We start from the raw sequence: 23,227 nt of genomic DNA on the forward strand, positions 1-23,227 counted from the left end.
GTATATTGACATTGCTGCCTGTATTTTCTTGTACTGTGATATTGCTATGACCATTTTACTTTTTGAGTGACCTCACTGTGTGCATTATCCACGTCCTGTGACATCGCCATATGTATTTTCCATGTACTGTCATAACTGAGTGCTTTATCCTTGTCCTATGACATTACCACTTGCATTTTCTTTGTACTGTGATTTCTCTGTGTACATTATCCTTGTACATTGACATTACTGTCTGCATTTTCTAGTACTGCGACATCGCCATGACCATTTTTCTTGTTGAGTGACATTGCCATGTGCATTATACATGTACTGTGGCACCACTGTGTGCATTATTCTTGTACATTGACATTGCTGTCTGCGTTTTCTTGTACTGTGACATCACTATGACCACATTTCTTGTAGAGTGACATTGCCATGTGCATTATCCTTGTTCTATGACATTGCCTTGCGTATTATCCCGTATACTGTGACATCACTGTGTACAAATTTATTGTGCATTTTCTCAACTTGATTCCTCAAGGTGAGCGGGATGATAGTGGGGGTCTGCAGTCTACTTTTGTTATGGTAGCCGACTGTTAAGGCCCTGTCACACACACAGAGATAAATCTTTGGCAGATCTGTGCTTGTAGTGAAATCATGGACATATTGTTCCATTTGTACACAGCCACAAACCTGGCACTGATTGTCCACAATTTCACTGCAACCACAGATCTACCACAGAGCTACCACAGATCTGCCACAGAGCTACCACAGAGCTACCACAGAGCTACCACAGATCTACCACAGATCTACCACAGATCTACCACAGATCTACCACAGAGCTACCACAGATCTACCACAGATCTACCACAGAGCTACCACAGATCTACCACAGAGCTACCACAGAGCTACCACAGAGCTACCACAGAGCTACCACAGATCTACCACAGAGCTACCACAGAGCTACCACAGATCTACCACAGATTTATCTGTGTGTGTGACAGGGCCTTTACTTATAACACCTATGATGGTGACGTAGAAAGCAGTTTATCCCATACAATAAATGCTATTACTATTGACTCGGGTTGAATCCTGGTCTTCAGTATTTAGTGCCATGCGTCTCTTTCAGAATTTGGCTACAAACTCCGGACTATAATTTAGGAGAATATGAATGAAATGTGATGCAAACTGAAAAGAAGCGTCACCGAATCCGCTGGGTGTGATAACATTGACATTTTTAAACCCTGTATCTGAGCGTATCCATTGCACATACACGAAGGCGTAATGATTGCATTACAGTACGATGCGCTGCCACCAAATACCTCTAGAATTAGCCGTGCCCTTCTACCGATGCATACCCCGGATTATTACCCACGGGTTTGATCTCACATTAGCAGGGCATATAAACTTACTCATCATGAGATTCCCGACGGATGATTTATGTCATGTTTGTCAGACGGGGAAGCGGTCGTGAATAAAAAAAAAAATGATATCCCGAAGGCTCCGTCTACCTCATATATTATGTACACACATCATTAAAAAGTGCAGTGAATGGAAATAAGAAATATTCTGGACGGTTGCATCAGATTGTAGACGCCATTAGGAAATGTTCCGGCAATACATAAATGGTCAGGTTCTCCTAAATATATGGGGGCGGGGGAGTGGTGATGTACCATTACTGTAAACTAGAAGATTAGAAGTCACCAAGGAGTTCACTGACCATACAAAGATCATGGAGCTCAAAAGGTGACGTATGTCCTATCACATAATGTGCACTCTCCATAATACATCTAATGGATGGCCCAACAGCTATGTCTGCACCATCATCAGTCCGTGCCAGAACCGTGCTGCAATGGACAAAACTTGAGATAACTTTGTTTTCCGCTCGCTTAATCCCGTAGATGCTACAGTCGTTGCTAACTACAGAACCTAAGCGGTTTGATAAAGAAAGGAATCTCCTTTCTGTAATCCCTTTTGCACCTTGCAACGGTCTTTTAGGGTACTGTTGAGAAATGGAGTAACATAGGCCGCCAGGTCAACGTAGCGCCAAGGCCAGTGACTAGACTACTGAGGAGCTTGAGAGGTGGTGGATTTAAACAGACAAGTAAAGGCTCTTCTCATATTCTCCACCCTTAAGGTCAATTTTTTTTGTACAAAACTTGAAAAACCCTTGTAAGAGGTTAAAGGGAACCTGTCAGGACCCCCAAGTCCCCTCACACCTCCCTAAATAAACATTTCAAACTCTTATCCTGCATCCTAATCGTGTCCGTAAAAGCCCAAACAATCCTTGTTACATGCGCAAAAAACAACTTTTATTAACATGCTTTGGACTACCCTGAATAGTCCAGCAGAAGTCTCTTCTGGCAAAGCACATCGGCCTTACATACTGTAAGCATGCTACCACGGGTGCGATTAACGTTTTCGTGAAATGTCGCCTCTTCTGCGACAGAAATCTTGTGCGCGTGCGCTGTTCATTCTTACTGGGCATGTGTAGCGCCCCTGAGGCTTCAGTCACCACAGGGTATCGCATCTCACTAAAGGTGCAGTACTCATCCCAGGTAAGGAACAGATTAATCCCTGGCGTTTCTCACAATTCACAAACCACAAACAGTTAGGGGCCTTCCCACCGGGGTTGGCCTAGGGTAGACAGGGGGGTGGCCATCACGAGGCATGGGACTTTCCGGTCTCTAGGACAACCACCTGGGGGGCGGGAACCACTTGGGAAAAAAGGAAGGAGCATCTTCACACTTGGGCAGTTACCCCCGAGCACAGCTAGGGGTGAGGAGCACAGTCAGGACCTTACACTTCTGGGAGCACTACAAGCCCCATGGCTTGGAGCAGACAGCTCAGCCCGGGTTCTCTACAGCTACACGGGATTCCAGGGTCTGCGAAGAGTGCAGGAAATACCCGCAGCCCGTTCCATATTCCATTCTCGGAATTGGAGGGATCATGACCAGAAAAGACTTACAGTGGGAACACCGGTGGTGACCTCCGAATTATCCGGGATCGGCTGATGCCCATCACGGCAGAAACCGGCACACCATGGGTGGCTAACAGTGAGTAAAGACCTTGAACCGCAACCACTATGTCAGCCCGGCTTTGCCTTCGCTGTCGCCCCGCACTTTGGCGCCAACGGCCTCTACCACCACCATCATCCTCCACTGGGGCCTGGCTCTACCTCTGGGGAGCCGAACCATCCCAGCTGCAACATCATCCGCCCCAGAGGACAGCACCTGCAGCGGTGGCTAATCCCTGGCCGCACACCACAAGTGGCGTCACAAGATATCTACTCCCAACATCCTCATCATCCCCACCATCCCCACCATCAATCCCTCCATCGCCCATCCCTTCGTGGACACCTCGGGGGTCAAAAAACCGGGCAGGGCCACTTGTGACATCCCCTGACCCTCACCGGCCCGGTGGCGAGAATTCCCAAGGCCCCGTGGGGTGCTTCACATGCGCCGTGCACCGATGAAGCTGGGGAGACTACACTTGGCTTCTTTGTGCATGACTAGAAAGGAAGGACCTTATGTTCATGTGCAAGATTTCCATAGCAGAAGAGACAATGCAACCAGTCAGGAGGACATTACACAGAGCCACTATAATCCCAGTGATAGAATAGTACCTAAAGCTACTTGCAATTCTCCCTCTTACTGTCCTGGTGAGACTTGTGACAAATTTGGGATCAGAGTCTCAACTTGCCTTGTGAGACTCTGGATATTTAACATATTTGCTTTCATTTAGTGCAGTAATGGTTCAGACTCGTTCCTTGCAGGTAGTTTCTTCTTAGCTGCAACCGGTTTGTGACTACTCCCCTTCCCTAAATAGTCCCACGTTCCATCACCTGATGTCTGGTATGGAAAAAAAAATCATTCTGAACTGACCACCATTGAAGGAGGAAGACTGTTGAAACTCTTGGAGCCATGCCGCTTGCAGCCGTGGTGTAAGATTGCAGCAGTGAAGTTGCTGACTCTTGTCTCCTGCAGCCTTGGTGTTTGGCTGCAACAGTTGATGTATATGCTTTTCTCTACATCCTCCTGTCTGTCTACCTCCCTCAGTGTTTTATTACAGTAGTGGTGACATCTAGAACACTCACCAGCCTTTATACTAGCTAGGATGAGTGGAGGGACAGCTACGGACTAGGCATGTGACGGTGATGGAAGGGGGGGGGGTGTGTGGACCCGTTTAGGGATGTTAGGGAGCTCAGGTTAGTGTCAGGTGGTGACCCTTCCTACCCTTTTCCTTCCCTGGTTGGTACCTCTGTGTTGTATCATGCGCCGGACATCCCCTTGTCCAAGCATGACAATTACAAGCTGTAAAGAAAACAAGTTGCCAACTTTTTCATGACTACTGGGACCTTGACCGATCAGGAGAATGGGTCACTTTTAGCTCTGTTAGAGAGGAGATCAGTACTCATACGTGAGTGCCGCTCCATTCATTCTCTATGGGGCTACCAAAAGCCTGGCAGCTCCATAGAGAATGAATGCGGTGGTCAGGCTTCAGTCTTGTAGCTCAAAATTTTAACAAGGATAAAAATTCCCTGTTCTGCCAATCGGTGCAGGTCCCAGTGTTTGGTTTTACGCTACCCTAAAGCGGGCTTTACATGCAACGACATCGCTAGCGAGATGTCGTTGGGGGATCACGGAATTCGTGACGCACATCCGGCGTCGTTAACGACGTCGTTGCCGTTGAAACGCACGAATGACCGTTAACGATTAAAAATACTCACCTAATCGTTGATTGTTGTCCAGTTGTAATCCCGATTATCATTGCTGTTGCAGGACGCAGGTTGTTCGTCGTTCCTGCGGCAGCACACATCGCTGTGTGTGACACTGCAGGTACATCACCGTACCTGCGGACACCCGCAATGAGGAAGGAAGGAGGTGGGCGGGATGTTCGGCCCGCTCATCTCCGCCCCTGCGATTCTATTGGGCGGCCGCTTAGTGAGGCCTCTGTGACGTCGAACGAACCGCCCTCTTAGAAAGGAGGTGGTTCGCCGGCTACAGCGACGTCGCTAGGCAGGTAAGTATGTGTGACGGGTGTTAGCGATGTTGTGCACCACGGGCAGCGATTTGCCCGTGACGCACAACCGACGTGGGCAGGTGCTTTCACCAGCGACGTCGCTGTGTGTAAACCCCGCTTAAGTGCTAAAACAATTGTGCAGTTGTTTTTGGATCCCTCTTACAACTTGCCTCTTCTTCTCCTTTTGTAGTTTAAAGAGCTGGCCGGTAAGTGGCGGCCATATTTACAATGTCTGCCTCAATAAGTGTGCATAGGCACCCCTTAGGACCAGCCGTGGGTCCTCATAAGGAAAACACCAAAGCCAAGGATTCAGTATGTGACTTTAATGCATTTCAAGTATAGTAAGACAACCAAGGCACAATTCTCCAAAACAGACAGATTGTATAATGTGTCGTAGACATTCAATAACTGTAAGTGAATATTTAGGTACACACATAAATAAGCGAGAAGTGCTGAGCACACGACAAACCAATTCACACAATGAACATTTACATCCAAATGGCTTCATAGTGACAATGATCCCTTTCGATACATATCTCTGCTCCTGAGATTCATTTGCTGGAGCTCAGTTTAGGGTTAATTATGGACTCTAACCCTTAACCCTGTACCTTTTTAATAAACTCTAAAGGTTTATATGAGGTGAATACCAAGAACGGTATCACCAAAAAGTATCGCCACCTTCAGAGCTGGGAGATTTAGAAGCCCCGAATACCAAGAGTGGTATCACCAAAAGGTATCTCCTCCTTCTGACCTTGAGAGTCTGGAGGTCTGTATGACAAAAATGCCAAGAGCGGTAACACCAAAGAGTATCGCCATTTTCCAAACTTGAGTGTTTGAAGGTTTATCTGATCTATAAGCCAAGAGTGGCCCAACCGAAGCGTATCACCACCTTATGATCTTGACCCAAATAACAAAAGATTATTTCTAGTGATGAGCAAGCACTACAATGCTCTCAGAACTCGTAACTAGTGATGAGTGGGCACTACCATGCTCAGGTGTTCGGTACTCGTAACTAGTGATGAGCAGGCACTACCATGCTCGGGTGCTCAGTACTCGTAACTAGTGATGAGCGGGCACTACCATGCTCAGGTGTTCGGTACTCGTAACTAGTGATGAGCGGGCACTACCATGCTCGGGTACTCGTAATGAGCAGTTGGACGCTTGGATGGGCGCAACTCAAGTACCCAAGTATAATGAAAGTCAATGGGAAACGCTAGCATTTTCACGGAAGAGTTCCCGAAGAAATTCTCAAGACTTGAGTCGCACCTATCTGAGCATCCAAATGCTTATTATGAGCACGAAGCACTTGAGCATGGTAGTGCTCACACATCACTAGTTACGACTACAGAGCACCCGAGCATGGTAGTGCCCGCTCATCACTAGTTACGAGTACTGAGCACCCGAGCATGGTAGTGCTCACTCATCACTAGTTACGAGTACTGAGCACCTGAGCATGGTAGTGCTCACACATCACTAGTTACGAGTACTGAGCACCTGAGCATAGTAGTGCCCGCTCATCACTAGTTACGAGTACCGAGCACCTGAGCATGGTAGTGCCCGCTCATCACTAGTTACGAGTACCAAGCACCCGAGCATGGTAGTGCTCACTCATCACTAGTTACGTGTACAGAGCACCTGAGCATGGTAGTGCCCGCTCATCACTAGTTACGAATACCGAGCACCCGAGCATGGTAGTGACCGCTCATCACTAGTTACCAGTACTGAGCACCCGAGCATGGTAGTGCCCACTCATCACTAGTTACGAGTACCGAGCACCTGAGCATGGTAGTGCCCACTCATCACTAGTTACGAGTACTGAGCACCTGAGCATGGTAGTGCCCGCTCATCACTAGTTACCAGTACTGAGCACCTGAGCATGGTAGTGCCCACTCATCACTAGTTACGAGTACTGAGCACCTGAGCATGGTAGTGCCCGCTCATCACTAGTTACGAATACCGAGCACCCGAGCATGGTAGTGACCGCTCATCACTAGTTACCAGTACTGAGCACCCGAGCATGGTAGTGCCCACTCATCACTAGTTACGAGTACCGAGCACCTGAGCATGGTAGTGCCCACTCATCACTAGTTACGAGTACTGAGCACCTGAGCATGGTAGTGCCCGCTCATCACTAGTTACCAGTACTGAGCACCTGAGCATGGTAGTGCCCACTCATCACTAGTTACGAGTACTGAGCACCTGAGCATGGTAGTGCCCGCTCATCACTAGTTACCAGTACTGAGCACCCGAGCATGGTAGTGCCCACTCATCACTAGTTACGAGTACCGAGCACCTGAGCATGGTAGTGCCCACTCATCACTAGTTACGAGTACTGAGCACCTGAGCATGGTAGTGCCCGCTCATCACTAGTTACGAGTACCAAGCACCTGAGATTGGTGGTGCCCGCTCATCACTAGTTACGAGTACAGAGCACCCGAGCATGGTAGTGCCCGCTCATCACTAGTTACGAGTACAGAGCACCTGAGCATGGTAGTGCTCACTCATCACTAGTTACGAGTACAGAGCACCCGAGCATGGTAGTGCTCGCTCATCACTAGTTACGAGTACCGAGCACCCGAGCATGGTAGTGCTCACTCATCACTAGTTACGAGTACCGAGCACCCGAGCATGGTAGTGCCCGCTCATCACTAGTTACGAGTACTGAGCACCTGAGCATGGTAGTGCCCGCTCATCACTAGTTACCAGTACTGAGCACCTGAGCATGGTAGTGCCCACTCATCACTAGTTACGAGTACTGAGCACCTGAGCACGGTAGTGCCCGCTCATCACTAGTTACCAGTACTGAGCACCCGAGCATGGTAGTGCCCACTCATCACTAGTTACGAGTACCGAGCACCTGAGCATGGTAGTGCCCACTCATCACTAGTTACGAGTACTGAGCACCTGAGCATGGTAGTGCCCGCTCATCACTAGTTACGAGTACCAAGCACCTGAGATTGGTAGTGCCCGCTCATCACTAGTTACGAGTACAGAGCACCCGAGCATGGTAGTGCCCGCTCATCACTAGTTACGAGTACAGAGCACCTGAGCATGGTAGTGCCCGCTCATCACTAGTTACCAGTACAGAGCACCTGAGCATGGTAGTGCCCGCTCATCACTAGTTACGAGTACTGAGCACCTGAGCATGGTAGTGCTCGCTCATCACTAGTTACGAGTACCGAGCACCAGAGCATGGTAGTGCCTGCTCATCACTAGTTACGAGTACTGAGCACCCGAGCATGGTAGTGCTCGCTCATCACTAGTTACGAGTACCGAGCACCCGAGCATGGTAGTGCTCACTCATCACTAGTTACGAGTACCGAGCACCCGAGCATGGTAGTGCCCGCTCATCACTAGTTACGAGTACTGAGCACCCGAGCATGGTAGTGCCCGCTCATCACTAGTTACGAGTACCGAGCACCCGAGCATGGTAGTGCTCGCTCATCACTAGTTACGAGTACCGAGCACCCGAGCATGGTAGTGCTCACTCATCACTAGTAACGAGTACTGAGCACCCGAGCATGGTAGTGCTCACTCATCACTTATTATTTCCAACTTCCTACTTGACAATTTGGAGGTTTATATGTCTCAAATACAAAGAGGATATCATTACTTAATACATAATTATTGGGATGAAAAAAAGTCCAATGTACAGACATCAGTGCAGATAAGGCCGCTCTCTGATTCAAACAGATAAAACTGGAAATTATTTTGGATGGGATTTTGCCGGAAGGCTGCGGAGTTGGCACATGTGCCGATGGCAATAGAGTGTTGGGCAACTTGAGTTGGATGATCTATGTGCGTGTGACTTAAAAGGGTTATCTCCAATGAAAGAAACTTATCACAATGCCACAGGATGGGGAAAAACATATGACTGGATGGTGTCCAACAGCTTGATCCTCGGCTGATCTCAAGATGGGTCATGGAATCCTGTGTGGCAGGGCGCAGACATGATCACTATGAATGGATCCTATGTCTGATTGACAGTTCACTATCTGTGTGATATCAGGCAAAGAAATCGCATAGTGAGCATCAATCAAGCTAAAGAGGCTGGTGCTGGGCGGGGAAACAACCTATGGAGGAAGACACTTTCAGTTGGCTCTAAGACGGAATTTTTGACCGATAATCAGCCAACAAATCTTTCCATGAAATAACCCAACGAGAGGGAACGTTAACTCCTTGAAACGTGTCATCGAACATTAATGGGCCGATTGAATGACAATAATGGCTAGTAGGTATGAAAATGTGTCCAGGTACAACAATTGATCTCCAAATGATCTGTCCTTGATTGGTTTTTCATCCTTCAACCTACCTCTACCTAATGTGTGCGGCCACCACAAGACAGACCTTTAAGGGGGCTTTACACGCTACGATATCGTTAATGTTTTATCGTCGGGGTCACATTGTTAGTGACGCACATCCGGCGTCATTAACAATATCGCAGCGTGTAAAACTTACCAGCGACCTCAAAAATGGTGAAAATCGTTCACCATAGAGGGGTTGTCCCAAACTCAAAAATCGGGAAGGGTTGTTTAGCGTTGTGGTTCATCGCTCATGCGGCAGCACACATCACTGTGTGTGACACCGCATGTGCAAGGACCGTCTCCTTGCCGGCCGCAATGCAGAAGGAAGAGGTGGGCGGGATGTGTACATCACGCTCAGCTCCGCCCCTCCGCTTTCATTGGCCGGCCGCTTAGTGACGTTGCGGTGACGTCGCTGTGATGCCGAACGTCCCTCCCCCTTGAAGGAGGGATTGTTCGGCAGTCACAGCGACGACGCCGACCAGGTAAATATGTGTGACGCTGCGTACCGATAATGTTCGCTACGGCAGCGATCACAAACAATCGCATGCGCGACGGGGGCGGGTACTTACACGCTCGCTATCGCTACAAATTGCTAGCGATATCGCTACCGTGTAAAGCCCCCTTTACTGGGATGACCGGTGTCATGTAGGTGATAGACTCTAAAGCCCAATACACCTGCTATCCGGGGCCAAGATTGATCATGGCTTATCTACCCGTCCAGGCACAATGACTCGTCTGTACATATTGCTGTGCCTTAAACTGCAGCTTGACACCATTTAAATGCTGTGGACCTATTTGCAATAATATATTATCCATATTATGGAGTTTTCTTATTATGTAATAAATACATTTCTGCAATTGATTTTGTTTACAATCTTTTCATCTGTTCTTCTTCTGCAGCTTGCATATATAGCAATACATTGCAAGCAGCTTGATTCCACTCAGTCTTCAGCTTCTTCTGTCTCTCAAATGCTCTTCGATGTGCAAATCTAATCACAACGGCTGAAAATCAAATCAGATTTGAGTTTAGATGAGCATTTATAAAAGAGTAGAGAAGGGCTGGATACTGACCCAGGGAGCACTGCTGGCCGGAGTAATACTAAACAGGATTGAGCAGCTTGCAATGTATTGTAATACATGCAAGCTGCAGAAGCGAAATAGTTGAAATAAAATTCAAAACTTGCAGAAATGTTTTACATCACACAATGTATAGAAGGCATTAAAATATGGATAGGTGTCTATGGGATTTAAGTGAATGAAGCTAAGATACACAAAAGGTGTCTGAGCTTGTGAAATGATCTTTTTAGAGTTCCCTTGCAGTGGTTTGCAAGCAGCAGACACTTATCTCCAGCCCTCTGTCTGAGACACTAGGGCACAAGTTAGATATATAGGACATTTTCTCTATTAACACTAGAACTACTGGACTCGTGACACCTATATAGAAATGCATAGTGCAAAGTAGTCAAAATGACTACCTCAGTAGTTCTAGTCTTAAATGTTAAGATATCTCATCATTCCTGCTAGAAAAAATGAATACATAGAAAAAAAGATAGGAGGGGGATGCAGCTGCAGTTTCTGCAAGCTGTGCTGTGAGAGGAAGAGTAGAAGTGATGAGACGTTGGATTGGCTGAGAGTGCAGTGGTCAGGAAGGTTCCGGCCTCCCAGCAGAAACGTAGGAGGTGAAAAATGCCGCGAAATGGTGAGTAGACCGATCAGACTGAACTGGAGTTACCATACAACTAACAAATGCCTACAGACAGACATAACATACTGCTAACTCATAAACCCCTTTATGGGGTGAGTAGTTAATGGCATCAGTATGGCCTATAAGGGAGCACTATTACTGCACCAATGCTCGGGGGAATGGGCTAAAATGATTGCAGTTGCATTCAAGTCCTAGAGCCTAATACGGAGTCAAAAGATCTTTTTTGTCTATTAAAGACCCATGATGATTGGGGACCCTCTTGAAGATGTTGCATTGGGGCCCAAGAGCTTCAAGTTACGCCATTATCTTGAAGGCCAATACTCTGAGACTTCTCCACCACTTAAAGAGCTAACGAGCAAGGGTAGAAATTGCTAAGAGTCACAGCATCTATGGAGGCCCCATTGTCACTCCCACGTGGTAAAAGACAGATATACCGGCATTGGTAATAAGAATGCAGAACAAGGGTGTAGAAACAGGAGGTAAAGTAGACTCTATAGAGCGCTAGCGGATGGGTAACAATGCAATGCCAAGTGCAAGACCAAGAAGATTCATTGCTGCTACTAATGCTCATGGTGAATTACAAGCATGTGAGTTTGTGCCCTACAATACAACATCCCAAACAGCACTCCAGCCCCACACCTACCTCCTGCCATTTACAATGAAGAGCAAAAGGGTAACAATGTTTTGAGCTTTTGACTTTCCGGCTCCATATCTCACCATCCACTACAGCTTTGAGCGTGAGACGACCTTCATTTTATAGGCAATCACCTTGGCTATCTCATACATAAATTTGACTTTCATCTATTTAGCATATGATTAGTTATAAAGAATATTGTCATGTCACTGCATTGTTACTGTTTTGCTCTTGGTGGAGGAAAATCTTATTCTTCCTCTATACTACAAATTACAACCTGTTCTCACATTTTCTAATAGTTCAGGATGATTCCCAAGTGAAAGGTGACTGGTTCGAATAGAGGAGCAGCCATGAAGATTTCCCAAGAAAAGAGTAACAGCGTCATCCGGTTCATCGATAGCGGTCAAGAAAATTGCCAAACTGCATCATGTGAGGCCATGACAGCTGGAAGAATATGAAATGAAGTCCGTCCATTCATTAAGAAGCCAAGAGATTACGTCCAAGCAAAATATTGGAGACAACAATTCATCTCATCTCAAGATCTATCAGTTCTGGTGGGAAAAACCCGGCAGTGGAGGCGGCTCGTATGCTTCATAATAGTGAGATCACAGATGTCCATACAAGCACTGAGCGGCGCACGTTACACAAGTCTGGAATTGTGGCCCGAAAAAAGGGGAATAAGCCTCAACTTCAATATCATCATAAGAAGCGTTGGCTCGAGTCTACAAAAAAGTATGAAGAGTAGAAGATTGGAAACAGGTGATTTGGAGCGATGAGATGAAAGCCAATAGATGGCTCTGATGGGGGCAAATGGGTCTGGAAGAAAGAAAGGAAAAAGGAGCTAACGGATCGAGAAATTGAAGGAACTGTGAAGTTCGTTGGAGGAAGCCTGATGATATGGGGGTGTTTCCAGCCAAAGGTGTTGGATACTTGACCAGAATGGATGGTGGCCTCAACGCTGACCTATATGTGAGGATCCTACAAGATGAGTTACTTCATACAGTCGAGTACTATGGGTGTGAAAAGGACGACATAGTGTTCCAGCAGGACAATGGGCCGAAGAATATGTTGATATTGATGAAGAAATGGTTCAGTGACAATGAAGTAGAGGAGCTGGATTGTCCCCACAGTCCTCAGACCTCAACCCAATCCAATACTTGTGGGTAGAGATGAAGAAAAAGCTGTATACATCCCCAAGTCAGCCGACGAGTATACACCAACACTGGGAACGTGTAGAAGAGACCTGATCAGTATACACCAACACTGGGAATGTGGAGAAGAGACCTGACCAGTATACACCAATACTGGGAACGTGGAGAAGAGACCTGACCAGTATACACCAACACTGGGAACGTGTAGAAGAGACCTGGGATCAGATTTCGATAGAGAAATGCTTGAATCTGATCGAGAACATGCCCAGAAAGATTCAGGAGGCGGAAAGCCAAAAGGTGGATTTACAAAATACTAACAAAATAATAAAAATTCATGTTTTTTAGAAGCAAAACAGTAACAATGCGGTGACATGAGAAGAATCTGCATAACTAATCATATGCTAAATAGCTGCAAATCAAATTTATGTATGAGATAGCCAAGATGATTGTCTATAAAATAAAGCTGTAGTGGATGGTGAGATATGGAGCCTGAAAGTCAAAAAGTCAAAACATTGTTACACTTTTGCTCGTCAGTAGAATTAATTTTTTATATTCAGCCTTTGTAACCTTTCAAGCACCAAGTCCAAGGTGGGATTATCCAACATTAGGATGTTTTACCCCGAATGCCCCAATTGTATAAATATTATGGCAATAAGGAGAAATTCCAATCGAATTCCCATAAAAATTCTCTTCTTGTCTCTATCGGCCCTGTCCATAGCAGTGAACCATGCCACAATGTGACTGGACAAGATAATGGGGTCCAAGGATATACACAAGTTTTTAATATTTAGTTATCCGTATACAAACTATTTCTTGGTTTAAACTGTGTTGCACTTTACGATTATTGGGTTATGTGTTGGAGGACACAGGATGGGAACTAAAGGGTCCCGAAAATGACGTCTGAAACGTCTACTTCGAATTTTGGCACAAAATGAACGTAACCAAAACTGGTGGCCAATGTCTGTCCGAAAGTCAACCTTTTCGATCCTGATGGTCATCCGACGTGCTGATGACTATTCATTACAAAGAGTACGTAAACATTAATGGGCCGTGAATAATGCACATGGTGGTCTACGGTGAAGGTCAAGCAAAAGGCATCAACAAATGTTTGTGTCGTCAATGTTAGATATCATTTTTGCACAATAATACAATACCCCAACGAGTAAGGACGAGCGTTACATGTAACATTCGTGACTGTCAATGAACGATGCCGTGAGATACATTCAACCCGTCCAATAGACGTAGACGTAGAGTAAGACCAACGCATGGAAGGTTTCTTCCGGGCAGATCCAAAAACAGTGCAGAAGAAAAATAGTAGAGAGCTGGTATAACGCGGGTTACCATTGGCACCCTCGGTGGGGGTCCCAATGTTACGGACGTGGTTGCACTTCCCTACTGGGTGGCCGCTTCATTTTCATGTCAGATTCCCACCGATCACAAAGTGATGGCACTTCACGGGAAACCCTCACTTTGCCCTAATACAGAGTAAAATATGAACATTGTTAAAATTTTTCAGATTAGGCTTCCTATAGAGGAGCCCACCCAAAATGCCAACAAAAGGATGTAAAAATATCGGCTGGAAAATACTCCTTCAAAATGTGGATCCTCTACACCAAGTAGCAGTACCGAGAGGGTGCCCATGAGTCTTCGTGCTCTGCTCCTGGCAAGGGCTGACGTGCCCCTTGGCTGCGGCAGTTATTAGTCAAGCGTCCACGTGCCAAATTAAACAGTAACCTCCAATTTCAAGACCACATCCTCTAAACGACTTTTCTGGGGGTAAGATATTGATAGCCCGGGGCCATCAATACCAGATTGGTGGGCGTCCGGCACCTGGCACCCCTACCGTTCACTGGTGCCTTGGTCATTACATTAGATGAATATGGTCCAAATTTTTCCCTGTTGGCGAAAAAAAGGATTGGGCATATTGTATTTTCATGCCCGATCCTTTGTTCTAATTACTGATACGCCAATTACAGAAGTGTCTAGTGGTACTTACTCCCTTTCCCCATCGAGGACACATGCCTTCTCAGTCTAGCCCTGTATGGAGACTGTAGTCCAGATTGGAGGGCCTCCGACCCCTGGCCCTCCCACCGCTCCCTGGTTCCTTGGCCATTGGATGTACACAAAGTTCAAAACCAGAACAGCACAGCTCCAACCACCATGTAGTGTCCGTTCTCAGCTGTCATTGGCCTGAATATACAGTATTTTGAGCTGTAGGAGCCATGAACGCCCACTACACAGCATACGGCACCACGATGCTATACCCTGTGAACGTCCGGTGGCCGCATCTCCAGGAATCCACTGACCTATAATAAAAGCTGGGTGGATCATAAATCTCTTAATCCTGTATTACCCCATTTAAATAACATAACCACGTTTCCATTTTGCAATAGAGTCAGACTTTTGATTAGTCGGGACAAAATTTGGGGTATACATAAAAAGTAGATGAATATGGTCCAAATTTTTTCCATTAAAAAAAAAAAAAGGATTGGGCGTGTTGTTTTTTCATGCCCAATCCCTTGTTCTTGTTCTAATTAGTGATAATTAAAGAAGACAGAGGGTTTTGGTGCCTACTTACCCCATTGAGAACACATGAGTGCTTGGTCTATCCCAATATGGGGACTCATGTGGCCAAATATTCAGCTGACAACTATATAAAGTTTATGACCGGCTTCAATTTTCAGTATTGTTTCTAAATCCACTGTCCAAGGAGATGTGGCCTGTCGCGGTCCCCACCCCAACTTTGCTCATGGTTATACCATCGTGTCTGCCATCGCATTGCGTCATAGGTTAAAAAATACCTAAAAAAGTTGATTTTGGTACCATTAATTTAGCATCATGAAGGTGGTCAGCCATCTTATCCTATAGTTAACCCGTGTAGCCAATAAAAGAAGACCACCCCATACTTACGTTACCTGAACAATCCCCAAAACCTCATGCAAATACATGTTTTACCTGTAATATCTCACTTTAAGAAAGTGCACCATATTCTTGCTAATCAAAACGACCCACTTTAGCTTATTTCTAAGAATTTCTCTAGATCAATTAAGCAATAAAAGGGTTAATATAGAGGCTATAAGGCCCCTTAGATTAAATAACACCCTGCCGTCCCATTTCAGATTGAGGGAATCCTGGGTTGATCCTCGTAGGCGGTTCCTGTGATGGAAAGGGGCGGTCCTAAAGAGAAAGGTACCGCCCCCGAGGAAGCTGGATGGGTCATAACTATGCATAGGCAGCGAATGCCTTTGCCTTGGTATAAAATGTCAGTCCATGCTTTCATCAATACAGTTCCACAATGTTGGAGCGTCTTCTCGATGAAATGTCTATTGCATTTCAGTCCTCTATATATAATGCCCATGCAAAAAAAAACTGTGCAAAGCCGAAAAAGAGAAAAAAAAAAAACAACCCCTGTGAAGAGGAACGCGTCGGAATATACCGCAGGGATCGCATTGGTTACCAGCTGCTGAAGTGGAGGTGGGCTCTATATCACTGGAGAGGAGGCACTGTATAATTTCCATTGCACTTGGAAGGGTTAAGCAGCAGCTTATTACATAGAAGAAGACTCTGTCCCCGTAATAAATAAAACATATATTTATATATATATAATTCTTTAGAGCTATATGCCATTCAGAGTGTAGAATACAGCAGTCTGTCTGCTTTTACCAGCAAGCAGTGTAAACAAGCCAAAAAAAAAAAAGAAAAAAGGTGAGTGCACTTGTAGAACGTGATCGGGGACGCGGCCGTCCTCGGAGACAGGGACCTCGGCCTCTTAGGCTTGGTTGGCAGCCAGGCAGCAGGACGCTTTGGAGGCACTCATGGCCCTCTGGATTACCGCTTGACATTTCTCCCGCTTCACCAGTTTATTGTTCTCGAAGAGGCCTTCGTTTCGAGGCGCTCCATGGGAACCGTCGGAAAATGTCAAAAGACCTGTGAAAAAAAGAAACAAATATTGGAAAGTGGTTGTATGTAAAAGTAAAAAAAATAAAATAAAAAAATAATAAATTTAAGAAATGGCTACTGTCTTCCAGAAAAAGCGCCACACCTGTCCTCAGGCTGTGCTTGGTATTGCAGCATCATGGAATAGGGCCACACTCACAACTACTTGTGGAAAAGGGCAGCTATGTTTTTCTAATCTTCCTTTGATTATAAACTGCATGATCATAAGTATTTGAACCCCCCTGAACACCATTTTATACCTAAACTATGGTGGTCATGATGGAGACATATACCAAAATGGGGGCATGATGGAGACACATATACCAGGATGAGGCCATATATAAAAAGATGGACCCTGATGGGGACATATACCAGGATGGGGCCATATATACCAGGATGAGGTCATATATAGAAGGATGGACCATGATGCGGACATATATATACCAGCTTGGGGCCATGATGGAGACACATATACCAGGATGAGGTCATATATAGAGGGATGGACCATGATGTGTATATATATATATATATATATATATATATATATATATACATACAGTTAGGTCCAGAAATATTTGGACAGTGACACAAGTTTTGTTATTTTAGCTGTTTACAAAAACATGTTCAGAAATACAATTATATATATAATATGGGCTGAAAGTGCACACTCCCAGCTGCAATATGAGAGTTTTCACATCCAAATCAGAGAAAGGGTTTAGGAATCATAGCTCTGTAATGAATAGCCTCCTCTTTTTCAAGGGACCAAAAGTAATTGGACAAGGGACTCTAAGGGCTGCAATTAACTCTGAAGGAGTCTCCCTCGTTAACCTATAATCAATGAAGTAGTTAAAAGGTCTGGGGTTGATTACAGGTGTGTGGTTTTGCATTTGGAAGCTGTTGCTGTGACCAGACAACATGCGGTCTAAGGAACTCTCAATTGAGGTGAAGCAGAACATCCTGAGGCTGAAAAAAAAGAAAAAATCCATCAGAGAGATAGCAGATATGCTTGGAGTAGCAAAATCAACAGTCGGGTACATTCTGAGAAAAAAGGAATTGACTGGTGAGCTTGGAAACTCAAAAAGGCCTGGGCGTCCACGGATGACAACAGTGGTGGATGATCGCCGCATACTTTCTTTGGTGAAGAAGAACCCGTTCACAACATCAACTGAAGTCCAGAACACTCTCAGTGAAGTAGGTGTATCTGTCTCTAAGTCAACAGTAAAGAGAAGACTCCATGAAAGTAAATACAAAGGGTTCACATCTAGATGCAAACCATTCATCAATTCCAAAAATAGACAGGCCAGAGTTAAATTTGCTGAAAAACACCTCATGAAGCCAGCTCAGTTCTGGAAAAGTATTCTATGGACAGATGAGACCAAGATCAACCTGTACCAGAATGATGGGAAGAAAAAAGTTTGGAGAAGAAAGGGAACGGCACATGATCCAAGGCACACCACATCCTCTGTAAAACATGGTGGAGGCAACGTGATGGCATGGGCATGCATGGCTTTCAATGGCACTGGGTCACTTGTGTTTATTGATGACATAACAGCAGACAAGAGTAGCCGGATGAATTCTGAAGTGTACCGGGATATACTTTCAGCCCAGATTCAGCCAAATGCCGCAAAGTTGATCGGACGGTGCTTCATAGTACAGATGGACAATGACCCCAAGCATACAGCCAAAGCTACCCAGGAGTTCTTGAGTGCAAAAAAGTGGAACATTCTGCAATGGCCAAGTCAATCACCAGATCTTAACCCAATTGAGCATGCATTTCACTTGCTCAAATCCAGACTTAAGACAGAAAGACCCACAAACAAGCAAGACCTGAAGGCTGCGGCTGTAAAGGCCTGGAAAAGCATTAAGAAGGAGGAAACCCAGCGTTTGGTGATGTCCATGGGTTCCAGACTTAAGGCAGTGATTGCCTCCAAAGGATTCGCAACAAAATATTGAAAATAAAAATATTTTGTTTGGGTTTGGTTTATTTGTCCAATTACTTTTGATCTCCTAAAATGTGGAGTGTTTGTAAAGAAATGTGACAATTCCTACAATTTCTATCAGATATTTTTGTTCAAACCTTCAAATTAAACGTTACAATCTGCACTTGAATTCTGTTATAGAGGTTTCATTTCAAATCCAATGTGGTGGCATGCAGAGCCCAACTCGCGAAAATTGTGTCACTGTCCAAATATTTCTGGACCTAACTGTATATATATATATACCAGAATGGGGCCATGATGGAGACACATACCAGGATGAGGCCGTATATAAAAGGATGGACTATGATGGAGACATATGTACCAGGATGGGGCCATGATGGAGACACATATACCAGGGTGAGGCCATATATAAAAGGATGAACCACATACCAGAATGGAGACATGATGGAGACATATATACCAGGATGAGGCCATATATAAAAGGATGGACCATGATGGGGATATATATACCAGGATGGGGCCATGATGGAGACACATATACCAGGGTGAGGCCATATATAAAAGGATGGACCATGATGGGGATATATGTACCAGGATGGATCCATGATGAAGAAATATACCAGGATGGGGCCACGATGGGGCCATATATACCAGGATGGGGCCCTATATTCCAGGATATAGCCATGATGAGGTCATACACCAGGATGGGGGACATATTTACCAGGAAGTGGCCAGGATGGGGGACATTAGTACAGGATAGGGGTCAGTGCTACACAATGAAGGGGGGGGGCAACTCGTATGTCTTTATAAGATTTAGAATGCTACAAAGGCCCATACATATGACCAACATGTGGTGTTGACAAGGCTCAAACTCTACACCAGGGCCCATCGGACTCTAGTTACGCCACTGGTGATAGTTGTTGGGTCAAACAATGAGAGACAACTTTCTTATTTGTTATTATTCGTACAGATACACAAAATAATAGAAAGCAAGAGAACATAATTTTAACAGCAGCCGACTTACCGTACCCTTCCACGCGGCCCCCTTTAAATTCGCCCTCATATTTCATGTTGTCGTATCGGGTGAATACGCCGTCACCTTGAAATTTTCCTTGAATGAACTCCCCTTCGTACCTTTTTAGTATTCAGAACAAATAACACATTGTTTATGACGATTAACACAAAAAAATAAATAATGAAGGAATACGAGATTCACTTCATTTTTTAACGTGTAAATGTAAAGACATAAAAAGATACAAAAACTGAACAAAACAATACTGAAAATGGAGGAAGACAAACACATGAAAAAAAACAAAAAATAACTCCCTATATCCCTCCCTCAAAAAAACAAATTAACCACAGCAAATTGGTCACCTCCATGCAGATGAGCAAACAATACCGGGAGCTACAAAGTTCCTGTCACTTATCCTGCTTCTATCGCCAGACCCTGATGACATCTTCTTTCAATCAGAGGTAGTGTGGACTTAAAGGGAATCTGTCACCAGGTTTTTGCTCCCCCATCTGAGAGCAGCATAATGTTGGGGCAGAGACCCTGATTCCAACGATGTGTCACTTACTGAGCTGTTTGCTGTCATTTTGGTCAATTCAATGTTTTCTCTGCTGCAGATCTAGCGTGTTTCCCTGAAAATATAACACTGTTTTATGTTTTGTCCCGAAAATGCTCTGGGGCTTATTTTTGGGGTAGGGCTTAAGGGTGCTTTACACGAGACGATGTATCGTGCGATAGATCGTCGGGGTCACGGTTTTTGTGACGCACATCCGGCATCGCTTGCGACGTCAGTCTGTGTGACACCTCCTAGCGATGCAGTATCGCTCACAAATCGTGAGTCATGTACTCGTCACTAGGTTTCATAAAATCGTTTATGAAACATAGCGCCGGTTGTTCATCGTTCCCGTGGCAGCACACGTCTCTCCGTGTGACACCACGGGAATGATGAACATCGCTTACCTGAGTCCCGCGGCTCCCGCCGGCAATGCGGAAGGAAGGAGGTGGGCGGGATGTTTACATCCCGCTCATCTCCGCCCCTTCGCCTCTATTGGCCACCCGCCGTGTGACGTCGCTGTGACGCCGAACATCCCTCACACTTCAGGAAGAGGATGTTCGCTGCCCTCAGCAACGTCGCACGGGAGGTAAGTGCATGTGATGGGGGGTTAACGACTTTATGCGCCACGGGCAATCAATTGCCCGTGATGCACAAACAACGGGGGCGGGTGCGATCGATCGTGAAATCGCACGATCGATCGTAACGTGTAAAGCAGGCATTATTCTTGGGGAAAGACGATTAGGGGGTAAGTTTACCGCCCCAAAAAACAGAACCCTTCTTCCCTGGAGAATCATACTTACCAGACCCCAGATGTCTGCGTCGCTCCCAGGTCCTCCTGTGATCTTTGGCGGGCGCTCCCAGCAGGTATGCCCCACGCGGTCCTCTTCTGCTTCTGGCCGACACTCGCACACATCAGATCTCAAACACACACACAGACATATCAGAACGCACACACTCACCACGTCCGGCGAGACCGATTGCTTCTGCTGGGCGGCAGAGGAACCTGGGACCCAGTGCAGTGGAGCACGAAGACTTGCAGTGGAACGCATCGATGCGTTCCACTACAGGTTCTCCATGTGTTCCACTGCAGGTCCTCATGGTCATCTGCACTGGGTCCCAGGTTCCCCTGCCGGCCAGAAGCAATCAGTCTCGCCGGATGTGCTGGGTGTGTGCTTTCCACCGCAGGTCGTTGATGCGTTTCGCTGCTCCCGGTCGGCGTCTGGTGAGTACACTCGTGGGGTCTTTTCTCTTCTTTCTTCTCTCTTTTGGGGGTGTCCGCTGTCTACAGTGAAGTGTCCTGCAGTATTCTTTAACTTTTTTAGCTGCATGGACACTTCATTATTGAACCATAACTAGGGCTTATTTTTGAGGTAGGGCTTATATTTAAGCCTTGCTAAAAACTCCTGCTAGGGCTTATTTTTGGGGAAACACGGTAGCAGTTATACAGAGTTCGTGAATATGCTGGACTGCGTGGCATTAGAAAAGTGGTTAGATTAGTACATTAAATAGACACATAGTGTCAAATCCATTATTTCGGTCAACCCCTTAAATGTTTGTCTTTTGTAAGTCATTTTTTTGGCGGGGGAGGGGGGAAGATGTAGGGATAAACAAATCTGGCATTATTTTTGGCCACAGGATATGACATTAAAGGTCACACCTACGATACCTCAAGACCACTTTTTGCCGTTGGAAATTGAGAAGCGACGACAAACGAGTGACACGTTTTATGGGAGTTCTAAAAATGTAGAGTTTTGAAAAGTGCGAAAAACCGTCAGATATTTAAAGGGAACCTGTCAACAGATTTGGTGACTATAAGCTGAGGCCACCACCAGTGAGGCCTTATATACAGCTTTCCAGAATACTGTAATAAAGAGCCGAGGCCGTGCTGTAGAATGTAAAAAACACCATTATTATACTCACCTGGGGGGGCGGTCCAGTCTGATGGGCGTCGCTGATCTCAGTGCGGCGCCTCCTCCATCTTGAACGATCGCCGTCCTCCTTCCCAGCCCTGTGTGCATGATGTGTCCTATGTCATCCACACAGAGTCCGCCATTGCTCTCTTGCACATGCGCACTTTAATCTGCCTGGCTGATGTCAGAGCAAAGTGCTTTAATGCGCAGGCGAGAGAAAAGGTGAAAAAACACCTGCACATGCGCACTACAGTAATTTGATCTACCCTAATCCAGGCAGATCAAAGTGCGCATGCGCAGGAGTGCAGTGGAGGCCTCTGTGTGGATTAGGTAGACCGCGTCATGCACACAGGGCTGGGAAGAAGGACGGCGACTGCTCAGGACAGAGGAGGAGCCGGACCGAGACCAGCGACACCCATCGGACCAGACCGCCCCCCTAGGTGAGTATAGTAATGCTGTTTTTTTATGTTATACAGTATTCTGGAATGCTGTGTATAGACTCACTGGTGGTGGCCGCAGCTTATAGGGGCCAAATCTGGTCACAGGTTCCATTTACAAAATATAAGCCGGGATTGGCTGCTCCTGGCATTAAATTTGCAGTAATTAAATAAATAAATACCGTAAATAAATAAATAAAACAAGGGGGGGCAGAACTACGTCTAACAAATATACATCCGTGGGAAAAATCTGAACAAAATATTTTGCACAAAATGAAAGTCCAGCGCATGCGGTGAACGTATCCACACGATCAGGTGACATACACCTAAGGTCTATCCCGCTGGCTCCATCCGGGCATTGTCTCTTCGCTTTTCAATACCCCTACGTTGGAATTTGCGGCACATAAAATAAAAAAACTGCACAATTTGCTCATTTTTTCCGTTTTAACTTACCTTGAGCCATCAGGAAAGGTCAGAACCCCGCAGCCGCTGAAAAGTCCATTCTCAAACTGCCCGACATACATGGCTCCGTCTGCAAATAATAACTGGCCCAGGCCGTGCCTCCGACCTGCGGGTAGAGAATTACAAAAACATGGCTGCCAATTATGACCTCTCAACCTTCGTAGCCAATCACTAGCTGCACT

At 45.8% G+C, this 23,227-nt stretch overlaps 1 protein-coding gene across 3 annotated transcripts in view; it reads right to left on the bottom strand.

The window, feature by feature from the left end:
• Positions 1–8,367: 8,367 nt before the first annotated feature.
• The window catches only part of MORN4 (MORN repeat containing 4), a 31,178-nt gene continuing 16,318 nt past the window's right edge, over positions 8,368–23,227 (bottom strand). For all 3 annotated transcript variants that reach the window (XM_075348393.1, XM_075348392.1, XM_075348394.1), the window contains exons 3-5: positions 23,037–23,151; positions 19,696–19,805; positions 8,368–16,722 (exon numbers count right to left, since the gene is read on the bottom strand). In XM_075348393.1, the coding sequence (XP_075204508.1) occupies positions 16,565–16,722; positions 19,696–19,805; positions 23,037–23,151 (383 nt within the window). In that variant the 3' untranslated portion in view covers positions 8,368–16,564. The remainder of the gene's footprint in view (positions 16,723–19,695; positions 19,806–23,036; positions 23,152–23,227) is intronic.

Source organism: Anomaloglossus baeobatrachus, chromosome 5, assembly GCF_048569485.1.
Source record: "Anomaloglossus baeobatrachus isolate aAnoBae1 chromosome 5, aAnoBae1.hap1, whole genome shotgun sequence".
Taxonomy (NCBI): Eukaryota; Metazoa; Chordata; class Amphibia; order Anura; family Aromobatidae; genus Anomaloglossus; species Anomaloglossus baeobatrachus.